The sequence below is a fragment of the Carettochelys insculpta genome, chromosome 4 (assembly GCF_033958435.1).
Source record: "Carettochelys insculpta isolate YL-2023 chromosome 4, ASM3395843v1, whole genome shotgun sequence".
NCBI classification, from domain to species: Eukaryota; Metazoa; Chordata; order Testudines; family Carettochelyidae; genus Carettochelys; species Carettochelys insculpta.
The window spans coordinates 127,196,190-127,221,784 of record NC_134140.1 but is presented as its reverse complement, the minus strand read 5'-3'; the positions used below and the strand labels follow the sequence as shown (position 1 = coordinate 127,221,784).

Below are 25,595 nucleotides of genomic sequence, written 5' to 3'. Positions count from 1 at the left end.
AGATGATGAACAACACCGGCCCCAGAACTGAGCCATGTGCTAATCTGGGGTTTTAGAAGTGTGACTATGATAAGAAATTAAAGAGTACTCAAATCACATCAGAATTTTAAAAGTATTACATTTTATTAACAGGTGTGTGAAGGCTACAAATCCTACAGTTAGGAAGTATTCTGAAAAGAGTGTTCTGCTGGCCTGCACTGGGTATTTTCAAGTACATTGCTTATTCAAAGCAATTCATGGGGTAATCATCTGAATATGTCAAAACGAAGTGGAGCTCACAGTGCATACTTAACTATGTACTCACTAGCATGGTTTTGCCATTATAGGCAGGATGCAAAGGAATATTATAAGTGAATGTTGCCCAGCACTTCCGGTTACAAAGAGCTGAAAACAGGGGATATAGTTATGACAAACTGTTCTAGCTGATTTTTTCCCATGTTTTCTTTCCTCAAGTTGATTTTGCGTGTGTGTGAAAATCTGAGTCAAAATAGTTCCCAGAGTAAGCTTACTGAAAAATATGTAGTTTTGGCAGTATTAAGAAATGTTTCCAACCGTTTGTTTTTGAACTACTTTAGCTACTCTGGGATTCGGAGCTGGGAGATAGTCTTGCAGAAGGATGGGTGTCATTTGCTGTTTCTGTGAACAGCTATGAAGATTGGGTACTGTTAAAGTCTTTTAAAAACACGTCTTTTTTTTTTCTGTACACACAAGAGAACTTTTTTACCCTTGTTCTTCGCGTGTTCCATCTGCAGCAACCATGCTCCCAATTCTACTACTGAACTTCTTCATCAAAGTGCCCTTTAGCATAAGTGAAGCACGCTGAGCTATGAGCCAGGAGAAGACCATGTGCTGTGATCTCTTGTCTTCCACTGACTTGTGCTCAGGGCTTAAATTCTCATAGCGTATTACCCTGGAGTCCATTTTTGTCTACACACCTCCTCACCGCATACTATAAAAACTTCTGAGGGGTTGAAAATATTTCCTGGAGCGCTGCTCCAGACAGGCCTGGCTGAATTTAAGCCCTGCTTGTGTTAATTCTGTACATTTCAAGCCTTGTGATAGCCTGAGACATCATGAGGGAGAAGAAAATTATATATAACCTACTTCTTAAATAAAAGGTAACTGAGAATCAGAATTCAGAGCAGTCGTGCAAAGTCACTTCTGACACAGCTGTTGTCTCCAAGAGCCCCGAGTCTTTTATAAGTCTTATTTGCCTAACCACACTGCTTCTTAGAATAAACGTGGCAAATCTATGTTCTTGGCTATGCTATGCACAAGAAGAGGTTACTCCTGCCTATGCACCTTCAAAAAGCTGTTTGACGCACACAGATGAACAAGCAGGTAAATTTGCAAATGAGCCACACTAGAAATATTCCCTTCCCAGAGCCAACAATAGAACCCTGGATTCCTGATTATCAACATTCCATTGCAGAATGGAAAATAGTCATGTAAGCCCATATCCAAAGGTATTTAGGGTCCCAGCTTCCATTGATGTCATGAACGAATGTCTGTAAAGGGTTAAACCCAGAGAGAGTGAGCTCCTCTTTTGGTAAACAGCCAAGTGAGCCAATGGGGAGAGCGGGATTGTTTTGAACTGAAACAATTGTAGGTTGAGAGTGTCTTTGTCTGTGGCTGGAGTAGGGAGAGATCAATATGCTTACTCCTAAACAGGCTTAATGGATCCAGTAAATATGCTGGACACATCATAATCAGAGCATAGATATGTAAGTAGAAAGGAAATGTTTAGTTAGACACAACTGGATTATTTTTATTTTGGATTTAGTATGGGACATTCTAGGCTGGTTTATGTATTTCTTCTGTACACTATAACTTCTAAGCTAACTCCCACAGAAGTAATTTTCTGTGCTCTAATCTGGATGTTTTTGGTTGCTTTTATTACACCCAACAAACAGGTACACTTATTTACTTTCCTGATATTTAATTACATTTTTAAAGCAATGATTTGATTTCTGTCTCCTAAGGGAGTGTCCGTATATATGCATTCCTAAACCAAAAGGTCAGCTGTCAGATTACAACTTAATTTCTTCTCTTTGTTTCCAAGTCCTCTCTTAAGGAAGGAGTGAATCTTGAGGTTACACCACAGGAAAATATCCAAGTGTGTCTTCCTGGGCTTTGAAGGGGTTTTGCCTCACTAGGTGGTGACAGCTATCCTACAGGGTCAGGGAATCTGTGACCTTAGGGAGCTATTTTAAGCAGGGCTTTTAAATGCAAGCTATTTTTAATGGTTTTGCGAGCCCCCACTTTCTTCACTTGGACTTGAAGGCTCATCAGGATCTTCTGAGGCACATGACTCAGATCCTCAACATGCCTACCAAACAAATTTTGGAGGACTCAGTTCTGATGATGCATATTTGGTAGGGTGACCACATTGCCCTACAGCAAATATGGACTCTTGTGGTCGATGTGGTGAACGATAGGGAGAGCCAGAGGCAGCCAGGATCAGTCCTCAAGAGTAAGGAGGCGAAGATGCTACATGTCTTTGGTTCTCCTCTTGACTGGGGGGCTCCAGCTCCATGTTTCCAATAGCAGGCGCTATTAAGCTGCTATGTATTTAATTCCTGGAACGCACTATTGAAGTTCCAGGAGCTTCTCCTGTCAGGTACCAGGCAGGAATTTGCTGCACCATTGCCAGGACTTCCCTGCAGTATGGAATTGTCTTCCTCAGTCAGTAGCGGACACTCAGGCCACATAGGCCCGGTTACACCTTCAGCTGCTGCAGGCCTGGCGTCTGTATTCAAGCCCTCTGGCACTCAGCTAGTCACTCTTTCTCCAGCAACTCTAGAATACCTCGACTGGTGGCTTCAATCACGGGTGATATGCACAGATATGTGATATGCACATATCTTCGCCAAGCCCCAGCCGACTATCTCTCTGAGTCAGAGTGCATTGGACATAGGTGCACCTGGGTGACCTCCAGACCCGGGCCTTATAGTCTCAGCTAGAACTATGGCTGCACATCAGTGCCAAGGAACTCAGAGTGGTTCTCCTGGCCTGCCAGGTGTTCCTTGCCCCAGATGGAAGGCAAGTGTGCCTTGGTGTGGATGGACAACACCACAGTAATGTTCTGTATAAGCCAACAGGATGGTGCATGCTCCTCTCTCCAATGACAGGATTTCTGCATAGCCCACCACATGCACCTGCAAGCTGCGTATCCGCCAGGGACGTAAAACACTCTTGCAGATCACCTCAGCTGCACATTCAGCATGCACAAGTGATCCCTCAGGGTGGACGTGACCCTCTCCATTTTCCACTGGTGGGACATCTCCGTTCAACCTCTTTTTGACTCGGTACAACAAGAGGTGCAGCCGCTTCTGCTCATTTCAGAACCACCGCTGCAGCTCCATAGTGGACACCTTCCACCTCTTGTAGATGAAACTACTCCTGTAAGCATTTTATCTGTTTCTGTTAATCCACAGGGTCTTTCTCAGGATTCGGCGGGACAAGGCAGCAGTCATCCTCATAGCGCCGGCATGGCCCAGGTAGCAGTGGTTCATCACATTGCTTTCCCTACCACTGGGCAGGTGAATAACTCTTCCTCTGCTCCCACACCTCATATGCCAGGATCACAGCCATCTGCAGCCCCCAAACCTGGTATCACTCAACCTCCCCATGTGGAAGCGCCATGGCTGAACAGCCCTGAGGTTTAACGCTTGGACTCGGTCAGGGAGATCTTAATGGGCAACCATAAGCCCTCTGCCAGGGCTACCTAAACAGCCTAGCAGAAATGCTTTTCACCTTAGCCCCTTCATCAGGGCTCACCCCCACAGCAGGCCACGAGTCCCTTGCTGCTTGACTGTCTCTTCTTCCTAAAGCACCAAGGTCTGGCTGTGTCTTCAATTAAGGTCCACCTGGTAGCAATCTCAGCCTTCCATCTGGGCTTGGAGAGTAAATCCCTCTTTGGTAACTTGAGGCGGGGGGCACTTCCTAGAAGGCTTGGACAGGCTCTACCCACAGGTACAACACCCATTATCACACTGGGACCTTCATCTGGTCCTTTCTTGCTCATGGCACTGCTGTTTGAGCCCCTGGCTACCTGCTCTCTCTTACAGAGTGGCCTCCCTTGTGGCTGTAGCGTCAGCCAGACGGGTGTCAGAGCTGTGAGCATTCGCCTTACAGCCCCCCTGCTCCCCCCCACAGTCTGTCTTTTACAAAGACAAGGTGCAGGTGCACCCACACCTTGCATTGCTGCTGTCAGTGGTGTCATCCTTTTATGTCAATCGGGATATATGTCTGTGTGTATTCTTCCCAAAGTCCCATGCTATGGACAGGGAGCGAGGGCTACATGCCTTGGATGTAAAGTGTGCCCTGGCTTTTTACATTGAGCACACTGACCTGTTTCACCACAGCTCATCACAGCTATCGCCAAGAGAATGAAGGGACTCCAAATTACATCCCAGCATCTCTTGTCCTGGATCACTTTGGGTATTAAAACCTGCTATGACCTCACCAAACTCCAAGCCTTGCCATGGACAGCGCACCCAACCAGAGCACTGGCATCCTGAGCGGCATTTCTGGTGCAGGTCCCTACCCACCACATCTACAAAGGAGCAACGTGGTTCTCCCTACACATCTTTGCTGAAAATTGTGCCCTCACTCAGCAGGCAGGGGACGATGCAGCATTCAGAAGGGCAGTTCTGCAATCAGTGAAGTCGCTCCTTCATACAAGCCGCTGGTAAGTCACATATTGGAATGCCCCCATGCAAGCACTCGAAGACAAAAAACGGTAATTCTTGTTCTTCAAGATGTGTTGGTCATGTCCATTGCAGACCCCCCTGCCTCCCCTCTGTTGGAATATTCCAGCAAGAAGGAACTGAGCTGGTGCCAGGTCATCAGGAGACTCCATACGGCACCATAGAGGGGTCACTGTAGGGGCTCCACATCCGACTTGACAGGCTAGGGAAAAATTGTCCAGCGGCCATGCACATCTATATTGGAATGGGCAAGAGCAGGGGTCAGTGACCAAAATAGCAAGAAAAGAGCCATTTTTTTCCAATTTGGTAAAAAAAAACTCAATAATTCCAGAGCCGCAATGCATGTGAATACGAGATGGGTCCTTAGTAAGTAACATCAAACCAAACTTTATATAACTCCTGTTTGAAGACCAGCACACACACAATGATTTGTAACATGATATACACTTACTGCATGACGTTCACAAAGATTTTACATATTCTATTTCCTCACACTTTACAAATGTGCATTTGTACCACTACCTTCCTAACTTTCATTCCCAAATCTATTTTAATTATGCCAATTTTACTTCACATTTAATTTAAGTTTTCTTTCTTAAAATGCATGTTGCCCTTCACAGCAGGAATGCTGCAAGCTTCCTTTCCCTTTTCGAAATCAAGATTTTATTAGCAACAAGATCAAAACACAGATATAGTATCATATCACCCAATACGCCACACATATTAAAGGCTTCAAGTTCACATATCATTTGCTCTTGAGGTATGAGTTGTTTATTGTTGGGCTTTTAGATGTTCACCATTTATCAAAAAGAATCAGAAGTGTTTTTTCACTTTGCAATTATAGCTTTGGGAGCCACAAAGAAGTCCTTGAAGAGCCTCATGCAGCTCCGGAGCTGAAGGTTGCAGACCCCTAGACAAAAGCAACACATCTCGAAGAACAACAGTCACAAAATTCGGTAACCCTTTGATCCAGAGGAGACGGTTTAATGGACACAGAGGGCCGGTCACAGTTCATCACTTGGTTCTGCAGTTTATCAGACTCTCTCTCCCCACCTCCACATGATAATATGTGTAACTTGTGTTGACATTAGTGTTTAAAAAAAGTCATATGCTCTGCAGCCGTATTTTACATCTGTGGATTTAAATTTGTCATCACTTCTTGCATTTGTAAAGAGCAAGCTATTATTGTCCCACAAATCTTAATCCTTTTTTAGGTTGAGGAATAAATAATTGGATTGGATGGATACATTACAATATTCTTACTGTCTTTTCATATATGACTTAATGTGTTAATTACGCTTTCATTTAAGATGAAGTTCAGTTCCAGTGCAAAGGTTTCTTATAGCTCCTCTTCTTTAGTTTCAGTGTACAGCAGCAAGTAATTGACAAGAAAATAAACACACCTTAAAGATGAAGATGCCCCACTACCTATTATATTGTACCTTCACAGGTCACATAATTCTTATAATGGCAGAATTCCAGTTTACCTTTTGGCTCTTTCGTCAGATCACAGCATGCTAGATGCCAATCACCAGACCTGAAAATGTGTTGTTCTGTGCTGATCATTACAAAGTTCAAAGCTACTGAAGAGAGAAAGGGACTGCTAGCCCTGATAAACTATGAAACATCCAGGATGGTGGGGAAAAAAAATTAAAATCTCTGACAATATCTGCCATCGAGATATGCAGAGGCCACTATTAATTTACCTTTGTACTCTTGCTGCTTACTTCAGAAAATTTGGGAGAATTTACTCTAATCCTGCAGTTTATAGATGCCCATATGGTTCCAGCTTTTGGGATTAGTGTCCTGGCATATAAAAATCCTAGGCTTTATGCCTGGAAATGTTTAAGCGCATATATAACTTTGCTTACACTGTCAAATTAAGTGTTTGCAGAATCAGACCTCTGGTTCAGAGACCAAAGTGTTAAGGATGGTGTGTCTAGCCTTAGTTTTGCCAGAAGCCAAGAATGGATGACAGGGAATGGGTCACTTGATGATTACCTCTTCTATTCATTCTCTCTGGGGCACCTGTCGCTGGCCACTGTGGCTATTGTTACACTGTGGTGCTCTGTCGACAGACATCACTGTCAGAAGAGATACCCCAACAAAACTCCTGTTGACAGAGTGTGGCCACACACAAAAGCCAATATGTCAAATGGAGCAGCCAGACTGCCCGACTGCTTTCTCAACAGCACAGGCACCCGGAAGCACAGCAGATAGGGATGCCCATTGTTTTGGATACCCTGTCTGTCAAAAGAAGCACACGCACACACCCCTCCACCCTCCAGAGCATCCACACAGCTTTTTTTTGTTGACAGCATCTGTCAACAGCAGCATTCTGCCTCATGGCTTTCAGGCAGAATGCTGCCAACCAAAGTGCTGAGTTTTGCTGACAAACTCAACAGAACGCATTTTGCATGTGGGCATTCCACTGGTTTTGTCAGCAAACTTGCAAGTGTAACTGTAGCCAGTCAGAAGACAGGCTACTGGGCTAGATGGACCTTTGTCTGTCCTGTATGGTCTGACCTGGTATGGCCATTCTTATGTTCTTATATCGCCTAAATGTGTTACAACTGTGAGAGAGCTAACAAGTTGATTAACTCTGCTCTTTCTAGTCTAAATTTCCAGAGAGGAAAAAGGAAATAATTCTTTTTATTTTCAAGATAGCCTTCCCAATGTAAAAAGACAGCTATGCTGAAGTTTTTCTGTAAAATAAAAACACCACATATAAAGGATTATTTTGAGGCAGCAGGGAGACAGAATCAGAGCCTTCACATGGTGTCTCTTACCACCACTATCATAGTTGCAAGCCACTAAAGCTTGGTCTACACAAGACAGTAAGTCAGTTGCAGATATGCAATTCTAGCTATGGCAATTGCGTAGCTAGAATCAACCTACCTGTAATTAACTTATGTGGCTGTCTTCACTAAGGAAGGTCAATGGGAGAGAGAAACTTTCACATCAACCTCCCTTACTCCTTGTGACAGTGAGGAGTACAGAGGTTAAAGTCTGACCCCTGATAGGTCAATTTCGCACGTCTCTACCAGGCGCACAAAATCAAACCCCAGACGACCAACCCTGAGCAGGTTGGTCTTCCACATAATGTGGATGTGGCCTGAGAACTCCTACACCGAGTTCTTCATAGACAGCCATCATCAACAGCAGCTCCATTTTCATTAATGCTGGGTTCTCTCCTTCTGCAACTCCCTTGGTAGTACCACAGAAAGAAATTAACAGGAGCCCTTAATCCCTGAAGCACTGTTATTTCTCTCCATTACTTCATGGGGAGATGAAATCATTTTGTGTCTGAGGGATTAGGGTAAGGAAGAATTACATCAATAAATACTCCTGGGTGTTGTATGCTCCATGGAAACGTATTCCCCTCATGTAACTTGGAGCATGGGGAGCGCCAGACAATGAAGGGCTGAAATCAAAGGCAAATATGGTTGCACAGGTATAACTAAAATGCACACTTTGGCCTGCAGATCGTTGATTACTGATACTGCTGCATGAGAAGGAAAGAACCTAAACTGGCTTTCAGAAAGACGAAAATCTGCAGTGCTAATAGTAACTTATGTTTTTGTTTATAAATTGATCAAATTGGCTATAGGAATTAGTGAGATGTGATTAATATAAAACCTCAAAATACCATTTTTCACAGTCATTTGTCAGAGCAGAGTTGCTTTTTAAGGTAGCTGGATAATATAAAAATAAAGTCATAAATTGTTTGCTGTGATCAGGGCCTATCCTTGCTGGGGATTCAAGTTTCCTGGACGTGTTAAATGAAAGAAGGATGGAGAAGGAATGCTCACATGGTTAGTTTACTTCTATGGCAACATGTGGGGAAGATTTTTGATTATTGTTTTGGTAGATGGCAATACTGTAGAGAGTAAGACTATGTCTAGACTGCAGGGTTTTGTCAACAAAACCCAAGGAGCGGCCAGATTGCCAAGGCCAGAAAGTTGACAGAATGGAGTGGTTTTGTTGACAGCTATACCCCACTTGCCACGAGGAAGAATGCTTCCACTGAGAGAAATCTGTCAACAAACAGTGGATGTAGATGTGTGGGGGGCGGCTTCTGTCGATAGAAGAGGCCCTCAGGACACCACACAGGTGGCCCAATGTACACCTTGTCCCCAGCAATCATCACTCTCTGGTTCCTGCCTTTGGGCCCTCTTAATGCCGTGGGGCCTTCTGTCGACAAAACCCTGAAGTCTAGACAGAGCCTAAACTTCACTGAAGCCTTCCCCTTCTTAATCCCATTTCTCTCCTGTTTCTGCTTTACTACGTTCATTATTCTTGGGTTTCAAGTAGGTCCTACCTCAGCTTTTAATTTTCGAATGGTGTTGTGTTTTCATATCTTTAATTTGAGTTTGGGGCCATAGCTCCATTCCCAAAATACTCTGTAGGAACGAGCTTCCTCTTAAAGTAAGCAACTTCTGGAATGTAGCTGCGAGCATTTTTAAAAGTGCCAGCTATACCATTCTGCTTTGTACCTATCCCACTTTAAGCTCAGAGAGCAGATGGGCTGCTGAAATTAAGGTGGCTGAAATTGAAGCTTTAGTTAACATGGAGCATGTGAAAATTCTCCTGTTGCACAGTCATTGTATAGTTTGAGGTACAATTATCTGCAGTTCCTTCATTTTCACAAACTTTCTTATTCACGGTAGCATAACATCATCATGAATTTTTTGTGTCGGTTGTATTTGCTCCCTGGATTTCATTTCGATTGCTATGAAAACTTGATGTTACTTCTTTTCTGATTCTGTTACAAATTACCTAAAATGTCAATTATATCTTTTCATCAATGGTGTTTAATCTGCAGTAGGAGATTTCTGGCGACAAGTATGGGGAGGCTGTATTAAAAGTTACAGAACTTGATCTGTGAGGAGCAATGCTTATTAAGGCCCTGGTTCTACATGTGTTTAAATTTATTACTGTAATAACTTTAAAGCAGTGTGACTACCTGTAGCTGTGAAGCTCAGCACAGAAATGTCCACAGTGTCAAGGCCTATGCCCGGGGATTAAAACGCAGGACTGTGATTCAGGCAGTCAAGGTTCTGTACTAAGCTCTGCCACATTCTCTTTGAATGATCATGGGCAAGTCATAAGCAGTCAATTATCTGTAGCATTCTCTAATTACGTACCCCTGTGTGACATCTGGGACAAGGTGTTTCAAGTTGATTAGCCCAAAACTGATGAACACACAATTTGTGAAGTATCAGAGGGATGTTAGCCTGTATCTGCAACAACAACGGGAAGTCCTGTGGAACCTTATAGACTAACAGATGTTTTTGAGCATAAGCTGGTGTGGGCAAAGACCCGCTTTGTCAGATGCTTTAGCTTAGACCAGGGGTTTGCAACCTGCGGCTCTGGAGCCACATGCAACTCTTTAAGGACTCCTGATGCTATAATTGCAAATAAACAGTGAATGTCTAAATGCCCCCAAATGAACAACTCACATCTAAATAGCAAATGATATGTGATCTCAAAATGCTGGATAACTCTCCCTAGCGTCCTCCAGAGGAAGAGAGAAGGTTTGGGAGTGAAAGTCCGGAAGCCAGTGGGACAAATACACATGTAAAGTGTCAGGAAATAGAATATATAAGAGGTTTAAGAATGTCCTGCGGTAAACATGTATCACATTACAAATCATTGTGTGCATACTGTTGTTAAAATAGGAGTTACAAAAAGTATAGTTTGACATTATTTATTAAGGATGCATCTTGTATTCACATGCATTGTGGCTCTTCAATTACTGAGCTTTTTACCAAATTGGAAAAAAAATGGCTCTTCTTGCTATTTTGGTTGCTGAGCCCTGGCTGAGACTGTTTTCCTCCTTAATGTCCCCCTGTGTAAATTGTGGCTAATTGACTATTCTTTTGTCCCAAGTATCAGAGGGGTAGCCGTGTTAGTCTGGATCTGCAAAAGCAACGAGGGGTCCTGTGGCACCTTGTAGACTAACAGAAATGTATGAGCATAAGCTTTCGTGGGCAAAGACCTGCTTCGTCAGATGCACCTGACGAAGTGGGTCTTTGCTCACGAAAGCTTATGCTCATACATTTCTATTAGTCTATAAAGTGCCACAGGACCCCTCGTTGCTTTTGTTCCAAGGGACTTATGAGGCTTACTTAAAGTTTGGCATGTTCTGTGAGTTCTTGGATAGGATATTTTTTCAAACCATGAGCATCCAATATGGCATACAATGTGTGTAACAAACATTCAAATTGAGGAACAAACAAAAATTGTTAGTGGTGGAAAGTTAAGATGCTGTGACATTCCTTCCTGTGGTGTAAATAAACATTTTTGTAAGCTCTTTTGTAAGTCTTTATTTTCAACTATTCAAGTGAGGGGTTGCCATAATGGAGATTGAATTTACACATATCTCCAAATGAGGTACTGGAGAGAAGATATTGCAAAGATTTTTTGCTGTTAGTGAAATTTCTAAAATAGTGAGTGTAGTTCTCAACAACTGACATCACACAGACAAAAAAGCAAAAGTCGTCGGTTTCCAAAAAAAAAGTTAGGCATTGACTGGAAAAGTAGGGAACAGATTGTGTAAGTCTCAAAAATAACTTATGCTCCGTGGAACGTATGCAGCTTAACAGGAAGGAATTAAAGAAAACAGAATTGTTTCAAAATATTTTTGTCAGTTTGACACAACGCATAACCCCACTCCCCGCAATTGTTTAACTCACTTTAAAAACAGGGTTGGATGATCTTGACAATTTTTATTTAAAAGGCGCTATATAAACCTGTAATTTAACTTTCAGTTTCCACATATAAGTCACATTTTGGATATTTATTCAGTGATATGCAACTAAATTCCACACAAACCCAAATAAACATGAAGAGCTGATGTTTTTAAAAAAGGAAGAGAAACAGTTTCTTCATTTTCTGATCTTTTTACTGTTGCAAAGGACAACCTTCGTTATTGTACTTAAATGAGGACCAAACCATTCCTAGGAATGATAGGGTACTGATCTCTACCTCAGCACTGGGAAAATAATGAGGGAAATCATTAGAGACAGGATTATACATGCTGAGATGGGTAAAGCATAAGAAGAACAAGCCAGAAAAGTGCTTATAAGCATAAATCACACAGCTCACTTTTTAGAATTCTTTGGCAGTACCATGAATTTACACGTGATTTTTTATGCTCCCAGAAAACTTTTGATGAAGAAGCTACTCAGGAACCTTGTTAACCACAGTGTGAGTATAAGATCTGTCACAGATTAAGCACTAGAGTGGATCAAAGAATTTGAAGAACTGTTATAGTAATGGTACCAAGTATCGGAGGGGTAGCCGTGTTAGTCTGGATCTGTAACAGCAACAAAGGGTCCTGTGGCACCTTATAGCCTAACAGAAAACTTTTGAGCATGAGCTTTCGTGAGCACAGACTCACTTCATCAGATGCTGGTCTTGGAACTCTGCAGGGCCCTGAGGGGTTATACCTGGCCCTGCAGAGTTCCAAGACCAGCATCTGATGAAGTGAGTCTGTGCTCACGAAAGCTCATGCTCAAAACTTTTCTGTTAGGCTATAAGGTGCCACAGGACCCTTCACTGCTGTTATAGAAATAGCATCTTTCTACTTTTTGTCAATTTCAACCCACTCTAATAGCATCTGCTGACTTGAGAGGAATGGAGGGCAGAAGGTATAGCATATATATACAGGGATGATTCTCAGGTTTGAAAGAATAATGGGATATCTCGAGTACTATATGCTGTGTAATATATTTATGCAGCTCAGGTACATCCAACATATGGTTGCTAAAATTATCTTCCTTATCTGTTGCTCTAATTGTATCACTCTCCATCTGATTATTTAAATCTCAGTGTCTTAATAGTAAATTTTTCATGGTGTTTAAATAAGGAACACATGCACATGAGGACTATGACTAATCAATCGCATCTTATTTTTACAGACAAATCAGGAACAGCCATCTGCAAAACAGTGGGAAGTTAGCAATTTATGCCTTGGAGACTTCTGGGATAGCCTGTCATAGCATGGAACCTTATTTATAAGAGCAAAATGGGACTATATCTAAGAACACTCTTAGGTGATGGAAAAAATCTTAAATTATGATCAGTGGGTTGTTCTTGACTGACTTTGCAATGTTCACGTTGGCTTTTCCTCATGCCTTTCTGTTGGATATAAGTTTTGTGTGGCATCTACCACAGTCAGATTAAGCACTTGTGGTGTCTAGTGTGGTTTGGTTTGTTAGGTTTTCTTTACTTTGTGTGTGGGGTGGGGGGAGCATAGGGGAGGGATTGTTTATTTTTAATAAAACCTCTCCAAAAGTTTCAAGTGTTCTAGGAGAGTAAATGATTATGTATATTATGATGAGATTCTTCATTTTTCATTCTTTTCAATACCAAACATGCTAAGTTATACATGTGGGGGGGTGTGCATGGGTGTGTAAAGATGAGTTTCTAATAGCTGGTTCTACAAACTCAACCTGGGCTCTAAAAGTCTAGCTGGGGTCTTTATTTTGCAAGCATTATCATTTGTAATAGAAAATTGGAGACCAAATTATGCCATTGCAATAGCCCTATCAATTTCCTGGTCTATATTGGTCAGATTCACAGTCATAGGATTTTAAAAATAATGTTTCATTATTTCTGCTATTTAAATATGAAATTTCACTGTGTTTTTATTGTTGGGAGCCTGACCCAAACAGAAGGTGTAGGGGCGGGGGGCTTGCACAGTTATGCAGGAGTTGTGATACTGATACCCTTACTTCTGCGCTGCTGCTAGTGGCAGCACTGCTTTCAGAGTTGGGCAGCTGGAGGAAGGTGGCTGCTGGCCAGGTGTCCAGCACTGAAGGAAGATGACATGGTATTGCCAGTCTTATTTTCTGCATTGCTGCCTGCAGAGCTGGGCCCTCAATGAGCAGCTGCCACTGTCCAGACACACAGTTCTCAAGGCAATAGTGCAGCAGTAAGGGTGGACTTGGATGGTATTGCCTCCCATTACTTCTGTGCTGCCACTGGGAGGCTGCTGCTTTCAGGGCATGGCACCTGGCCAGTAGATATTGCTCTCTGGTTGCCCAGCTCTGAAGGCAATGCAGAAGTAAGGGTGGCAACACAGCAACCCCCTGCAACTCCCTTTTGGGTCAGGATCCCCAATTTGAGAAATACTAGTCTCCTCACTGTATAGTATAGGGTAGAAGCTCACAAAAGACCAGATTTCATGGTCCAAGACATGCTTTTCATGGCCATGATTTTGGTAGCCTTTAGTGACATCTGTTCCGTTCCACTTCCTTTAATGACAGAAACCCAGTAAAAAGTTCTATTGATGGTGCACAAGAAAAAACATTCTCTTTTAGCTGTGTTGGCTCTACAGAGCTAAAGAGCAAAAGATAATAACCACTGAGGCCCTGTTTCTGCAAACGTGTCAGAACATGAATAACTTTACACGGTGCTGCACTCTTTGCAGGATAATTATTACCCTTTTATCACTACAGTCAGCAGGTGGGACTATATGCACACACGAAATAGATCAGTGAGTAAGAGGAAGACATTTTTATTAGTTAATTTTTAAAGGCAAAGCTGTACTTTACAGTAAGAAACTGCTGTCAGCTTAAGAGACAATCAGTTATTTTAATGTAATGAAAATATTCCCTCTTAAAAGTAAAAAGAAAGTGAGCCCAACTCTATTTCAAGCATCTTCATCTAATTTTGTCATCTCCCTCATTTTGTATTTGTGATCTAACTGGTAAGGAGCCACAGGAAGGGCTCCTAGTTAAAGACCAAGGCAGAGAGCATGCAATCATGATCTATTTAAAGAACAATAATGCAAATCACTGCAAAAAATAAGGTTAGATTAAAAAAAATCCTATTATTGAAGGTTTAAGGCCAGTGACTCTGCTTCATAAACACTAAATTGCTGGGTTGCACAATATAAATACAAATCTCTCTGCAATATCTGAAATGTATTCTTATGTTATGAGTGACTAAATATATTTATTTATGCATCTCCATTAGTAAGACACTTAAAAAATGCAAACTGAGGCCCTGACTCTGAAAGAGAGAGACTGCCCCGCCCCACACCCTAATTGCAGAATTGGGGCCCAGTGAGCTCATCATGTGTGTAATTACTGTACTGTTATTAACCAGAGCAAGGGATAAGGGATTCTACTCTATGGTGAAGAATTAGGCTAGACCTGTAATACAAAATAGTTCATTAGGAATGCAATTTTAAACATAACACTTAAAATGGTAACAGCCAAAATAGCTATACCATGAGGGTAAAATACAATTATAAAGTATAATTGCCCCATTTGCATTATACCTGTTTTGTTTTGTTTTGTTTTAGCAGCATGGTACAGATTAGGATCAGGGAACATCTCTTTAATGTGGTCATTCTAATTTATATTAAAATAGTACCTACATGTCCTAAGCAGGAACATAGCTTGAGCCTGTCCTAACAAGAAAGAAGAAAGTGTCAAATCAGCTATGATGGAAAAGTGTGAAGCCTGAGATTTTCCTCAGGGTTGGCTCATCCCCACTGCTCATGGCAGGGTTTCTCCAGCCAAATAATTGCATGATCCTAGGATTGTGACAGCTAAACACTAAGCAGACAGCAATGAACTTATCCTCTCACCAGGGTAGGAAGTATTAGCTCTAGTTCCGCAGTGTCCAATACAATCCCTGTTTGCCACGGCAAACAGGGCAGTGTAGTGTGGCAAACTTGGGGCACCACTCTGGCCATTCTGCACACGTGCCCCACCACATGGTGGGACAAGCCTGTGGCAGCGGGAGTGGAGGCAGCTTCTCCAGCCCTGCTGGGCTCCAGCCACGGGGTGGCTCGCGTGGTGCAGCTTCAGCCCTGGCATGGCTGCAGTGAGTAATTTCATGGGAGGGAGGTGTGCCTGGCTGGGGGGGACGCCTGGTTCAGGGAGTCAGCACCTGGGGAAGCGGGGGGGATTGTGACGATCCATTACATTTGTTTTGGACACCTCTGCTCTAGCTGACACCTGGGAAACCAAGGCACAGGGAGATTTAAAAACTATTGCCGGGTTTCCTCCATGGACAAGGCTGCTAGAACTGGTATCTTGAGTCCTAGGGTCTTGATCCACTGCTATAACCACAAGGTCAGCTGTGCTCACCCCTGTAATCCCAGTGCTTTTATCAGTCAGAGGAAACAACACATTCCCAATGTGCCGACAGCCCTGGGAGGCCCAAGGCACTACCCTGTCCATGACCCTGCTGGGGCAGGTTCTGGGATGGCTCTGACACCCCAGCTGCATGCCTGTTACGACCCGTCACAAACAGTAGTCAGAGACTGCGGGTGTCACCAGATCCAGAGGGACACAGGGGGCTGGAACAATGTGTTTCAGGGTGGTGGGTCTGAGAGCCACTCAGCCAAACTATAACTACTTCAGGAGGAGGGATAGCTCAGTGGTTTGAGCATTGGCTTTGTAAACACAGTGTTATGAGCTCAGTCCTTGAGGAGACCATTTAGGGTCTGGGGCAAATACTACTATTTAGCCCTTATACTCCAAATAACTTAAAAAAAATCTTTCAGGGATAGTGCTTAGTCTTGCTGTGAGGGCAGGGGACTGGACTCAATGACCTCTCTGATGAATAGTAACAGAGAGGTCACCATGTTCGCCTGTACTCCAACTAAGCAGCGGAAATGTAGCACTTTAAAGACTAACAAAATGATTTATTTGGTGATGAGCTATCCTGGGACAGACCAGGTCTGTCCGGTGAAAGCTCAGCACCGAATACATCATTTTGTTAGTCTTTAAAGTGCTCCATTTCTGCGTCTCTCTGATGAAGCAGGTCTTTGCCCACCACAGCTCATATCGAAAATATCTGTTAGCCTACAAGGTGCCACAAAGCTTCTTGCTATTTTTGCAGATACAGACTAACTCCGCTACCCCTCTGACAGGAATGACCTCTCCAGGCCCCTTCCAGTTCTGGGAGACCGGTACCTACATGTAATAGGGTGGAACCTCCGGCAAGCCAGGGGACGCTGCAGCCCCCCTCCTTCCCGCACCCCAATCCTGTCCCCGCCCCATTGACCTTCCTGGGGCCCCCTCCAGACCCGGCAGCTTCCACGTGTCCCAGCCCAGGGGGCGGGGGCCGGCGCGCTCCGCCCACCAGCACCCCGCCCCCCTCCCCGGGGAGGAGTGTGACACCCGGAACCTTCCGCGCCGGGGCCGCGCGGCAGCTGGGCCCGCTTTGAGCGTGGCACCGCGCGGCCTGGCAGCATGGCGGCGCCCGGGCGGTGCTGTCTGCGGAGAGGTGAGGGCGCGGGGGGAGGGCTCCAGCCCCGCTCCCCGAGTGGGGCGACGGTGGGGGGGTGACTTGGCCCAGGCCGGGCTGGGCGCCCCCGGCCTCGCGGGCCCCTCAGGGGCCTGGGCTGTGGGGGCTCCCGGCTCCGGGGCAGCGGTGGTTCTGACTTCCGCGGGACGGGCCCGGCTGCGGCGGGGCTCGGGGCCCCGAAACGCCCCAGCTAGAGAAGCGCCCCCGACACGGCGGGAGCTGCGGGCGGCAGCCGGTCTGCGCGCTCCGAGCTGCCCGCTGCGGGCGGGGGGCCGCGAACGAGCCTTGCGCTTGTTTTGCTGCGCGGTGGAGCCGCTGCCCGCAGAATCCTGCTGCGTCGGGTGGCGAGACTGTGGAAACGGCCTTGCACATAATCCTGAGCGAGGGCGTCTCCCTCCCGAGAGCGGCCAGGCCTGGGCCGGGGTTTGAGCCTAAATAATTTCATGCAGTAAGTAACGGGCTTTCCTGGGGAGGACAATTGTTAGTCTTAAAGGTGCTACAGGGTTGGTTCTTGGTGAAGCTGCAGACCAACGCGCCCGCCCCTCTGAGATTGTTGTGAATAGATTGTCACCGGAGGTGTGTAGAAATAGCTTCACGCAAGAGGCTGGAATAGATCTTTAAAGACCCGAAAAGCCTCTACCCTGGCATATGGTAACTGGTGAAAGGGACAGTATTAAAAACTTCTAATTTTCTTTTTTGTATTTTTAAACAGTTCTGTCTGAGATTCCCAACTGTATTTTCCCCAGGATTGATCAATGTACCTCAGTAGTTCCCTGCCTCGGAAACACAGCGCTATCCATTAGACACTATGCTGCTGCAAAGTGAGTGTTTGCTCTGTTTCAAACCATCTGTTTCTGTAGTTGTGGGTAACACACGTGGGTTTTAAAATGCAGACTCTTTAATGATGCCTTGAATGTGGATGTGAACAGCTCAGTTGGGCATATCGCTAGCATAACTTGGCAATTTTTTTCCTACTATATTGTTAGCAGCTCTTTTGGAAATGGTCACCTATGGTGAAACACTTTCTGAAGAAGGGTAATTGCTTTGCCATAGTCACAATATTTTTATGGAAACGGAGAGAAAGCCGTGCTAGTCTATATACTATCAAAATGCAAAAGCAGTGCAGTAGCACTTTAAAGACTAACAAAATAATTTATTAGGTCTTGAGCTTTTGTGGGACAGACCCAATTCTGGTATGACTATGGCTAGTATGTCTGTGACTGAAGAAGTGGGTCTGTCCCATGAAAGCTCATTGCCTAATAAATTATTTTGTTAGTCTTTAAAGTGCTACTGGACTGCTTTTTTGTTTTTATTTTTGTGGCAGTATATCTATAGATTGCCAATATACTTCTTAGTGCTCATCCTTCTAAAGCTATTTCTTCCTTTTATGTGCTCTTTGGTCTCCCATTCTCAGAAGTCTTAAAAAATAGATAATGTCATGAAGGCACTTGGGTCTGCCCATAGAGAGCTGTTTGCAGGATTGGAACTTAAGATGGTTAGCAGTATCTAGATGGATTCAGGAAGGGAAAACCATGAAATATATAAAATACTTGTATGAACACATATATAGCCTTGTAATTGTGTAAGTATCAATACTCTGTCTTGCCTCTCAGCATAGCTATTCACCTTTGGGTGTGTTTTTTTTTTTCCCCCCCCCCTTTGGTAGACTTCAGTATTTTTTTTTATGTCAAAAGCGCTCAGATACAATAGAATAAAACTATCTATGTGGTAGTGCTATGGTATATACCTTCTCCTTCAAACTTAGAGTTTGACGGAGGAGGTATATAAATTAAGTATGTTTTGTACAGGACAATCATATCTCCCTGTCCACCAAGCCCTGGGGAGCCAGGAAGGAAGCAGCAGTCCCCAGAGCTCCCCAGGAGCCCCAGGGAAACTGCAGCTGCTAGCCCTCCTGCAGCTCCGGGAAGCCGCAGCCACTGGCCTTGCTGCAGCGCATGTGCTCCCCAAGCTCCGCAGGAGTGTGAGGGATGTGTCAGCCACCCAGGCTCTCCTGCTTCGCCAAGGCTCGGAGAACTCCGAGAACTGCACCTGCACAGCTGCTGGCGGAAAAGGTCTGTGGGGAGAGGGCCTAGATATGTGTCAATTAGTTCCTTTTAAAAAGTAAGTTGGGATGCCTTTTTGGTGTCCTAAATACAGGACCATCCCGCCTAATATGGGACAGATGGTCACTTAAGTTTTATGTCAGTCATGTATAGAGTCAGAAAAAAAAATTATAACCTAAGAAACTCATAGGTATAGCGTTTTCTACATGAGCTTGTTGTTATGTAGTGTTCTGGGAAGCAGTATGTGATCACCTGATACATATGTATGAAGGAGTGCAGTTGCAAATACAGTAAAACCTGGGTTATCTGGCATTTGGATAACCATCATGTTGAGCTAACTGGCATGTGGAGGGGCTAGCTGACCAGCTGATGGCACTGGGGTTGGTGAAGTGGGACAGCTACCTGCTGCATCGGTGGCAGTGGGAGGGAGCCCACAGGTGGCTATGAACCAACCTGCATCGATCTGCAGGGAATCCCAGCCAATGGGAGCACAAGGGACGCAGCCTGCAAGCCAGCACAGTTTCCCTGTGTAGCTGTCTGGCACAGAGTTGCTTCCCACCCATGGACTGGATGCAGCTGGCCGCTTACCTGGATCTGGCCCACAAGGTTCACGATGTTCCCGTGCCCCTCCCCACTCCCGGACCCAGGAGTAGGGAGCCAGCGCTGGCACTCCAGCTGCACTGGGAGTGCGTCTACACTAGCAAGTGCGTTCGAAATTAGGATCGGAAGACCGAATTCTTTCGAAAGAAGCCGCGGAGCATCTATACTGCCATGGTGCTCTTTCGAAATTAACTCCCCCATTCTTTCGAAGTTCGTCGTCCTCTCCTGGGGTGGGAAAAGCGCCCTCTTTCAAAAGAGAGCAAATGTAGATGCTCCACGAGCCGCTCTTCGAAAGAGCGGATTCTCCATGGCTGCAATCAGCTGGCAGGTGGTGGCTCTGCTCCCAGCACAAGCGGAGGTGTGTGTTCCAGCGTCCGGCTGCTTTTCAGAACTCGGGCTCCCAGAAGCCCTCAGACAGGAGGCTGAGAGTGTGCAGGCAGCAGGGAGTCCACGCTGCTGCCCAGCTGTCCAGCAAGGGTGATGCTGCAGCCCACCTACCATGGCCAGAGCCTCTGACCCCTGCCCACGCCAGGGGCCCCCCAAGGACACCGGGGAGCTCTCCCAGGAGGGGAGCCAGCCCCCCAAGTGCCAGGTCCCCTCCTGGACTGACGCCAAGCTGCAGGACCTCCTTGCCTTCTGGGCAGATGAGGAGGTCCTGCAGCAGATGGGGGTTCCGGTGCCAAAACGCACCCATGTTCGAGCGCCTCGCCAAGGGCCTCACCAGCCAGGGTCACCCCACCCGGACCAGGTGAGGTTCAGAGTGAAGGCGCTCCAGCAGGCCTACTGTCAGGCTTGGGACACAGTTGGCTCGTCAGGGGCAGTGCCCACCAGCTGCCCCTACTATAAAGAGCTCGACCGCCTCCTTGGGCCCAAGGAGGTGGGACCCCTGGCTGTGTTCCTTGACATGGCGGACCTGCCCCCCCAACGAAGCCAGAGCAGGAGGGGCCAGGGACCGAGTGGGAGGACCGCCCCAGACTTCCAGCCACCTGCAGGCGGCCACCAAAGCTCCCAGCCAGCAGTGATAACGAGGGCTTGAGCGAGGGGGCCCTCGTCATCGAAGTCCCTTCGGGCCCATCCAGCCTGGCCCCCCCGGATCGCGCCTCGCCCAAGCTCCTGGAGGGACCCACAGGTATGTACTGTGCACGCAGGCATCTGTAGGGCTGGTGGAGGGGGCGCGCAATCCCACCCGGGCTGGCTGCAGCCCACCCATGGGGACATCAGCCCCAGGACATGGACGGGCCAGATGGCCCCACTGCCCCGGCCTCACAGGGCCGACGTGTGGCGCTCAGCACCATGTGGCCCGGACGGTACCACAGGCCGTGGAGGGACCGAGGGGGGCAGGGGAGAGCCAGCGTTCCCACACCCCGATGGGGAGCCCAGGATGCTGTCCCTGCAGGACCACTGGGATAGGGTGGGAGGGTTCGGGGGTCCGTCACCAGGACTAATGACCCATTCCTCTCCCCTTATGTCTTCACAGCTGCAGCAGCTGGACCAGCCCCACAATGGGCCCGGGGAGCCCAACCACAGAGGACAAGGCGGAGCAGCCCAGGCCCCGGATGGGGACAGCATGGGCTGCCGCCGCTGGCGCCACCAGGCCGAGGAGGAGGAGGCAGGGGACACGGCTGCTCTGAGGGAGCTGACGGGCATCGTGTGGGAGTGTCTTGCCTTGGAGCGGCAGGCATGGGACTGGATGGCGTCCAAACTGGATGCCCTCACCCAGGCTGTGGTCAGCCACCTGGCCCCTGCTGTGGCTCCATTGTGGGCCACTCCCATACCTGCGCCCCCCTCCTGCCCCAGCGTTTCCCCCCAGCCCCCTGCCTTCCCCACACTGAACTCCCTCCCTACCCCCCCCACCCCCGGAGGTCGACCTTCAGGCCCTGCTCCTTCCCCATCTCCCCCGGGCAGCCTCGTCTACCTGGCCCACACCCTGCTGGCCAGCTGGAGGTTGAGCTCCCAGCTTCCCCCCTCCATGCTGAGCCCGACGCAGGTGTGGGGACTACTCCCGAGCCATGCGCCTACCTCCCCATGCTTCTGGCCCTGGCCCGGCCCCAGCGGGGCCCCAGGGAGGAAGGGGTAGGAGCGGGTGATGGGGGCTTCTGGCCATCGAGCCCCGTGGAGGGGTAAGGCCTCCCACCTCCCATGTAAATAATTCTCCCCACTTACCCTCCCCCCACATGTATATAGTTCCCCCTAGAAAATGAGGGGCACAGTTCTTCAAGTAAATAGTTTATTTTTATGGTTTAACCTGTCCCCCCCGTGCATGGGTGTGTGCAGGGTGTGGGTGGGGGAGGCGTGTGTGTGCAGGCTGCGGGCGGGATGGGAGCGTGCAGGATGGGAGGGTAACTGTGGCCCCTGCTCAAAGGCCTGGTGCAGGGCCTCCCTTACATGCACCCCACTCTGCTGGGCACAGGGCGGCAAGGGGCTGTTCATACCCACGTCCCGCCTCGGCATCCCACTCCTGCATATAGGGCTCGTGTTTTGCCTCCACCAGGTTCTGGAGGGTGCAGCAGACTCCAACCACTGCTGGGACGTTGGGGAGGCCCACCTCCAGCCTGGCGCAGAGGCATCTAAAATGCCCCTTGAGGCGGCTGAACGCCCGCTCCACGATGTTCCAGGCGCGACTCAGCCACGCGTTGAAAAGGTCCTGGCTCGGCTAGGTGTGCCCGGTGTAGGGCCGCATCAGCCAGGCCTGCAGGGGGTAGGCTGCATCTGCCACGATGCAGGGTGGCATCGTCATGTCCGCAATGGGGAGCTCCCGCCAGGGGATGAAGGTCCCCTCGGCCAAACGACGTCCCAGCCCTAAGTTCCGGAAGACCCTTGCGTCATGTGCGCGGACAGACCAGCCCACGTAGATGTCCTGGAACCGGCCGTTGGCGTCAACCAGGGCCTGCAGGACCACCGAGTGGTAGCCCTTGTGATTCATGTAGACCCTGCGGCTGTGCTCGAGGGCCTGGATGGCAATGTGGGTTCCCAACACGAACCAGCTGCCTCAGGAGCACCTTGTTGATTGCCCGGACGACCTGCAGGGCATGGGGGGGCACACTCGTGAGGGTGGGGTGGGGTGCAGCTTGCCTGTCCGTGCCCATCTCGCATCCCTGTCCCTGGGGTGCCCACCCATGCCCGCCCTTCTCCCGATGGTGCCTGTCACCAGGCTGACCCTTATCCCCCGCTGCCGCATGTAGTCTAAGTGTGAGCTGGGCACGGCTTACCTCGATGAGGATGGCTCCGATGGTGGCTTTGTTCACCCCGAACTGGTGGCCGGCGGATCGGTAACTGTCCGGGGTGGCCAGCTGCCATAGGGCGATGGCCACCCTTTTGTGAACGGGGAGCGCCAGCCTCAGGTGTGTGTCCTGGTGCTGGAGGACTGGGGTGAGCCAGTGGCGCAGCTCCAGGAATGTCTCCTTGGTCATCCTGAAGTTCTGTAGCCACCAGTTGTCACCCCAGTCCTCCAACACCAGCCGGTCCCACCGGTCGCTGCTTGTGGGGAAGCTCCACAGGCGGCGGATGACCCAGGGGACCAGCTGGGGGCGTTGCGCTCTGAGGGTGGCATCCAGGAGGGTGGCTATTGTGGTGGCCACCTGGAACCGATGAAGCACAGTGGCCAGGACCACGGCTGGAGGGGTGCTGCTTGGAGGGGGGTGCTGCTCGGGGTCCATGGGGGACCAGGTTGCCACCTCTTGATCACGCTTTCTCTCTCTTGCTCTCGCTCTGCCTGGGGACAGGGTTGCTGGCCCTCGGCATGTGCAGGCTGAGGTCGGGCGGGGGGAGGGGGCACCAGGGCCCTTGCGGTGGCCCCGGAAGGGCTCATCTGCCATGTGACCCAGCCCAGGGCATTTGTGGATGCTCTCTTTCAAAAATGTGCTGGGGGCCTTTGAAAAAACAGACCGAACCTTTGGTGCCCGCTGGTGTGTGCGGACGCTCTGTTTCGAAAGACCATCTTTCAGTGTTCTCGCAGCCTGGGTGTTGGAAGGAGGAGGATGCTGATCTTTGTTGCAGCAGGAGTGCGAGTGCTGGCTCACCCTTGTGTGTGTGTGGGGCGGGGTGTGTGTCCCAAGCCTCGCAGGCCGGATCAAGGCAAGCCACTGCTGTATCTGATCCATGGGCTGTAGATTCTCCACCCCATCCTAGGTGATACTACCTGAATAGTATAACTGGAGTCAGTTGAGCTTAGGTTGAGTTTCCGCAGTGTCTTTGCTGCACTTCATCAATGGGAGAGCATCTCATCTTACTCTTCCTGGGAAACTGGAGTATTGAAGTTAAGTAGAGACTGCTCTGCTGTTGATTGAAGACTCTCCAACTTGACATCTGTTACATCAATTGCAGCCTGTGATTACCAGGAGGGAGGGATAGCTCAGTGGTTTGAGCATTGGCCTGCTAAACCCAGGATTGTGAGCTCAGTCCTTGAGGGTGCCATTTAGGGATCTGGGGCAAATAGATTTTTTTTAAAAAGTTGGGGGGGGAGGTGCTTGGTTCTGCCAAGAAGGCAGGGAGCTGGACTTGATGACGTTCCAAGGTCCCTTCCAGTTCTATGAGATGTGCATTTCCATATAGTAGCCTCAGTCTCCCCAGTAGTAAAGACAAGGCCTCATTAATAGTCTTTTGGGTCCGATTTGTCTTCACTCTTCCTACTGTGTTTACAGTGTGTAGATGGGCTGGGCAGGCGAGAAGTCCAGCGCAGTTCTGATTGACATTTCATGAGAACTAGGCCATACCGAGATGCAGTTCCAATTAAACTGTTGTGTATTCAAACCCATGCTAAGCGTTAAGGTAAATTGTCTTACATTTATAATTTTGATTTCCAAAAGGACTGCAAAGAGAAGTGCAAAGGATGCCAAGGAGAAAACTTCAGAAGCTGAGGAAGCAAAAAAAAAGGGTACTTATAGGCGGAAGTTAGCAGGCAAGCCAATGGATGATGTGTATTTAACATGGCTGTACAAAAGGCCAGTCTATGAAGCAGAGGTGGCTGTGGACATGCTGAAGAAGTTTCAGCAATTGGACTTCACGAATGCAAAACAATACGTATATGCTAACCTGAACTTGGATATGGCACTGGAGAAAAAGGTAAGCTGAGAATACCTACAGATTTGCAATTGTGATATTTTACAAAATTACCTTTCTTATCTGCAGGAGAAAGAAGTGCAGTATGGTGAAGTGTCTTTCCCATTGTCTTGCTCTGGCTCATCTTCCCAAACCTCTCACATTGGGCAACATGTTTCTGCTAGGTGTTCAGTGTTCTTTCACAGGCAGCACTGTACTTTTGCAGAACTATACTTGGCATCCTCCAAATTCCGCAGCTAAAGACATGTTTCCCTCTGGTTATCAACAATTTCTGTTGTTCTTATGTTTCAAAGTCTGTTGTGTAGTTAAAGTCCTGTTCCAAGAGGCGATCATTGTCAAAATAACTCATCTGTGTTCATGTAGTCCCTTTTAAGCTGTGTAGATCTTCTAAAGTTGGCTGCTGCTGTGCTGTATTGAACAGCAATCCAGGTTTAATCCTTAATAATTGTAAACCTCCTCTACCAATACCTCAGCTTTGGATTTGTCACCTAAAAAGAATAGCTCAAGTCTGGAAATCTCCCTCAAATCCTCCTGCCTGAAGACCAACATAAATAATTAATATTTTACTATGTAATTTAGAACAAACTGATAAACAACAACAAGTCATGAGGACCGGATGATATTCACTCAAGAGTTCTGAAGAAACAAATGTAAAATTGCACAACTGCTAACCTGTAGTTTGTAACCTATCATTTCAATCCGCTTCTATACCAAACGACTGGAGTATAGCTAATGTGATGCCTATTTTTAAAGGTGGCTCCAGAGGTGATCTTGGTAATTACTAGCTGATAAGCCTGACTTTAGTACTGTGCCAGATGGCCATTTGGTTTGACCTAATATGGTCATTCTCTTCCTTCTGCCCTCAGCATGAAGAAGAAATAATTTT

The 25,595-nt window shown here is 47.3% G+C and overlaps 1 protein-coding gene across 1 annotated transcript in view; it reads left to right on the top strand.

The window, feature by feature from the left end:
- Positions 1-16,814: 16,814 nt before the first annotated feature.
- MRPL1 (mitochondrial ribosomal protein L1) overlaps positions 16,815-25,595 on the top strand; it is a 35,168-nt gene continuing 26,387 nt past the window's right edge. The window contains exons 1-3 of the mRNA XM_074993761.1: positions 16,815-16,967; positions 17,701-17,809; positions 24,457-24,712. Of these exons, the coding sequence (XP_074849862.1) occupies positions 16,934-16,967; positions 17,701-17,809; positions 24,457-24,712 (399 nt within the window). The 5' untranslated portion in view covers positions 16,815-16,933. The remainder of the gene's footprint in view (positions 16,968-17,700; positions 17,810-24,456; positions 24,713-25,595) is intronic.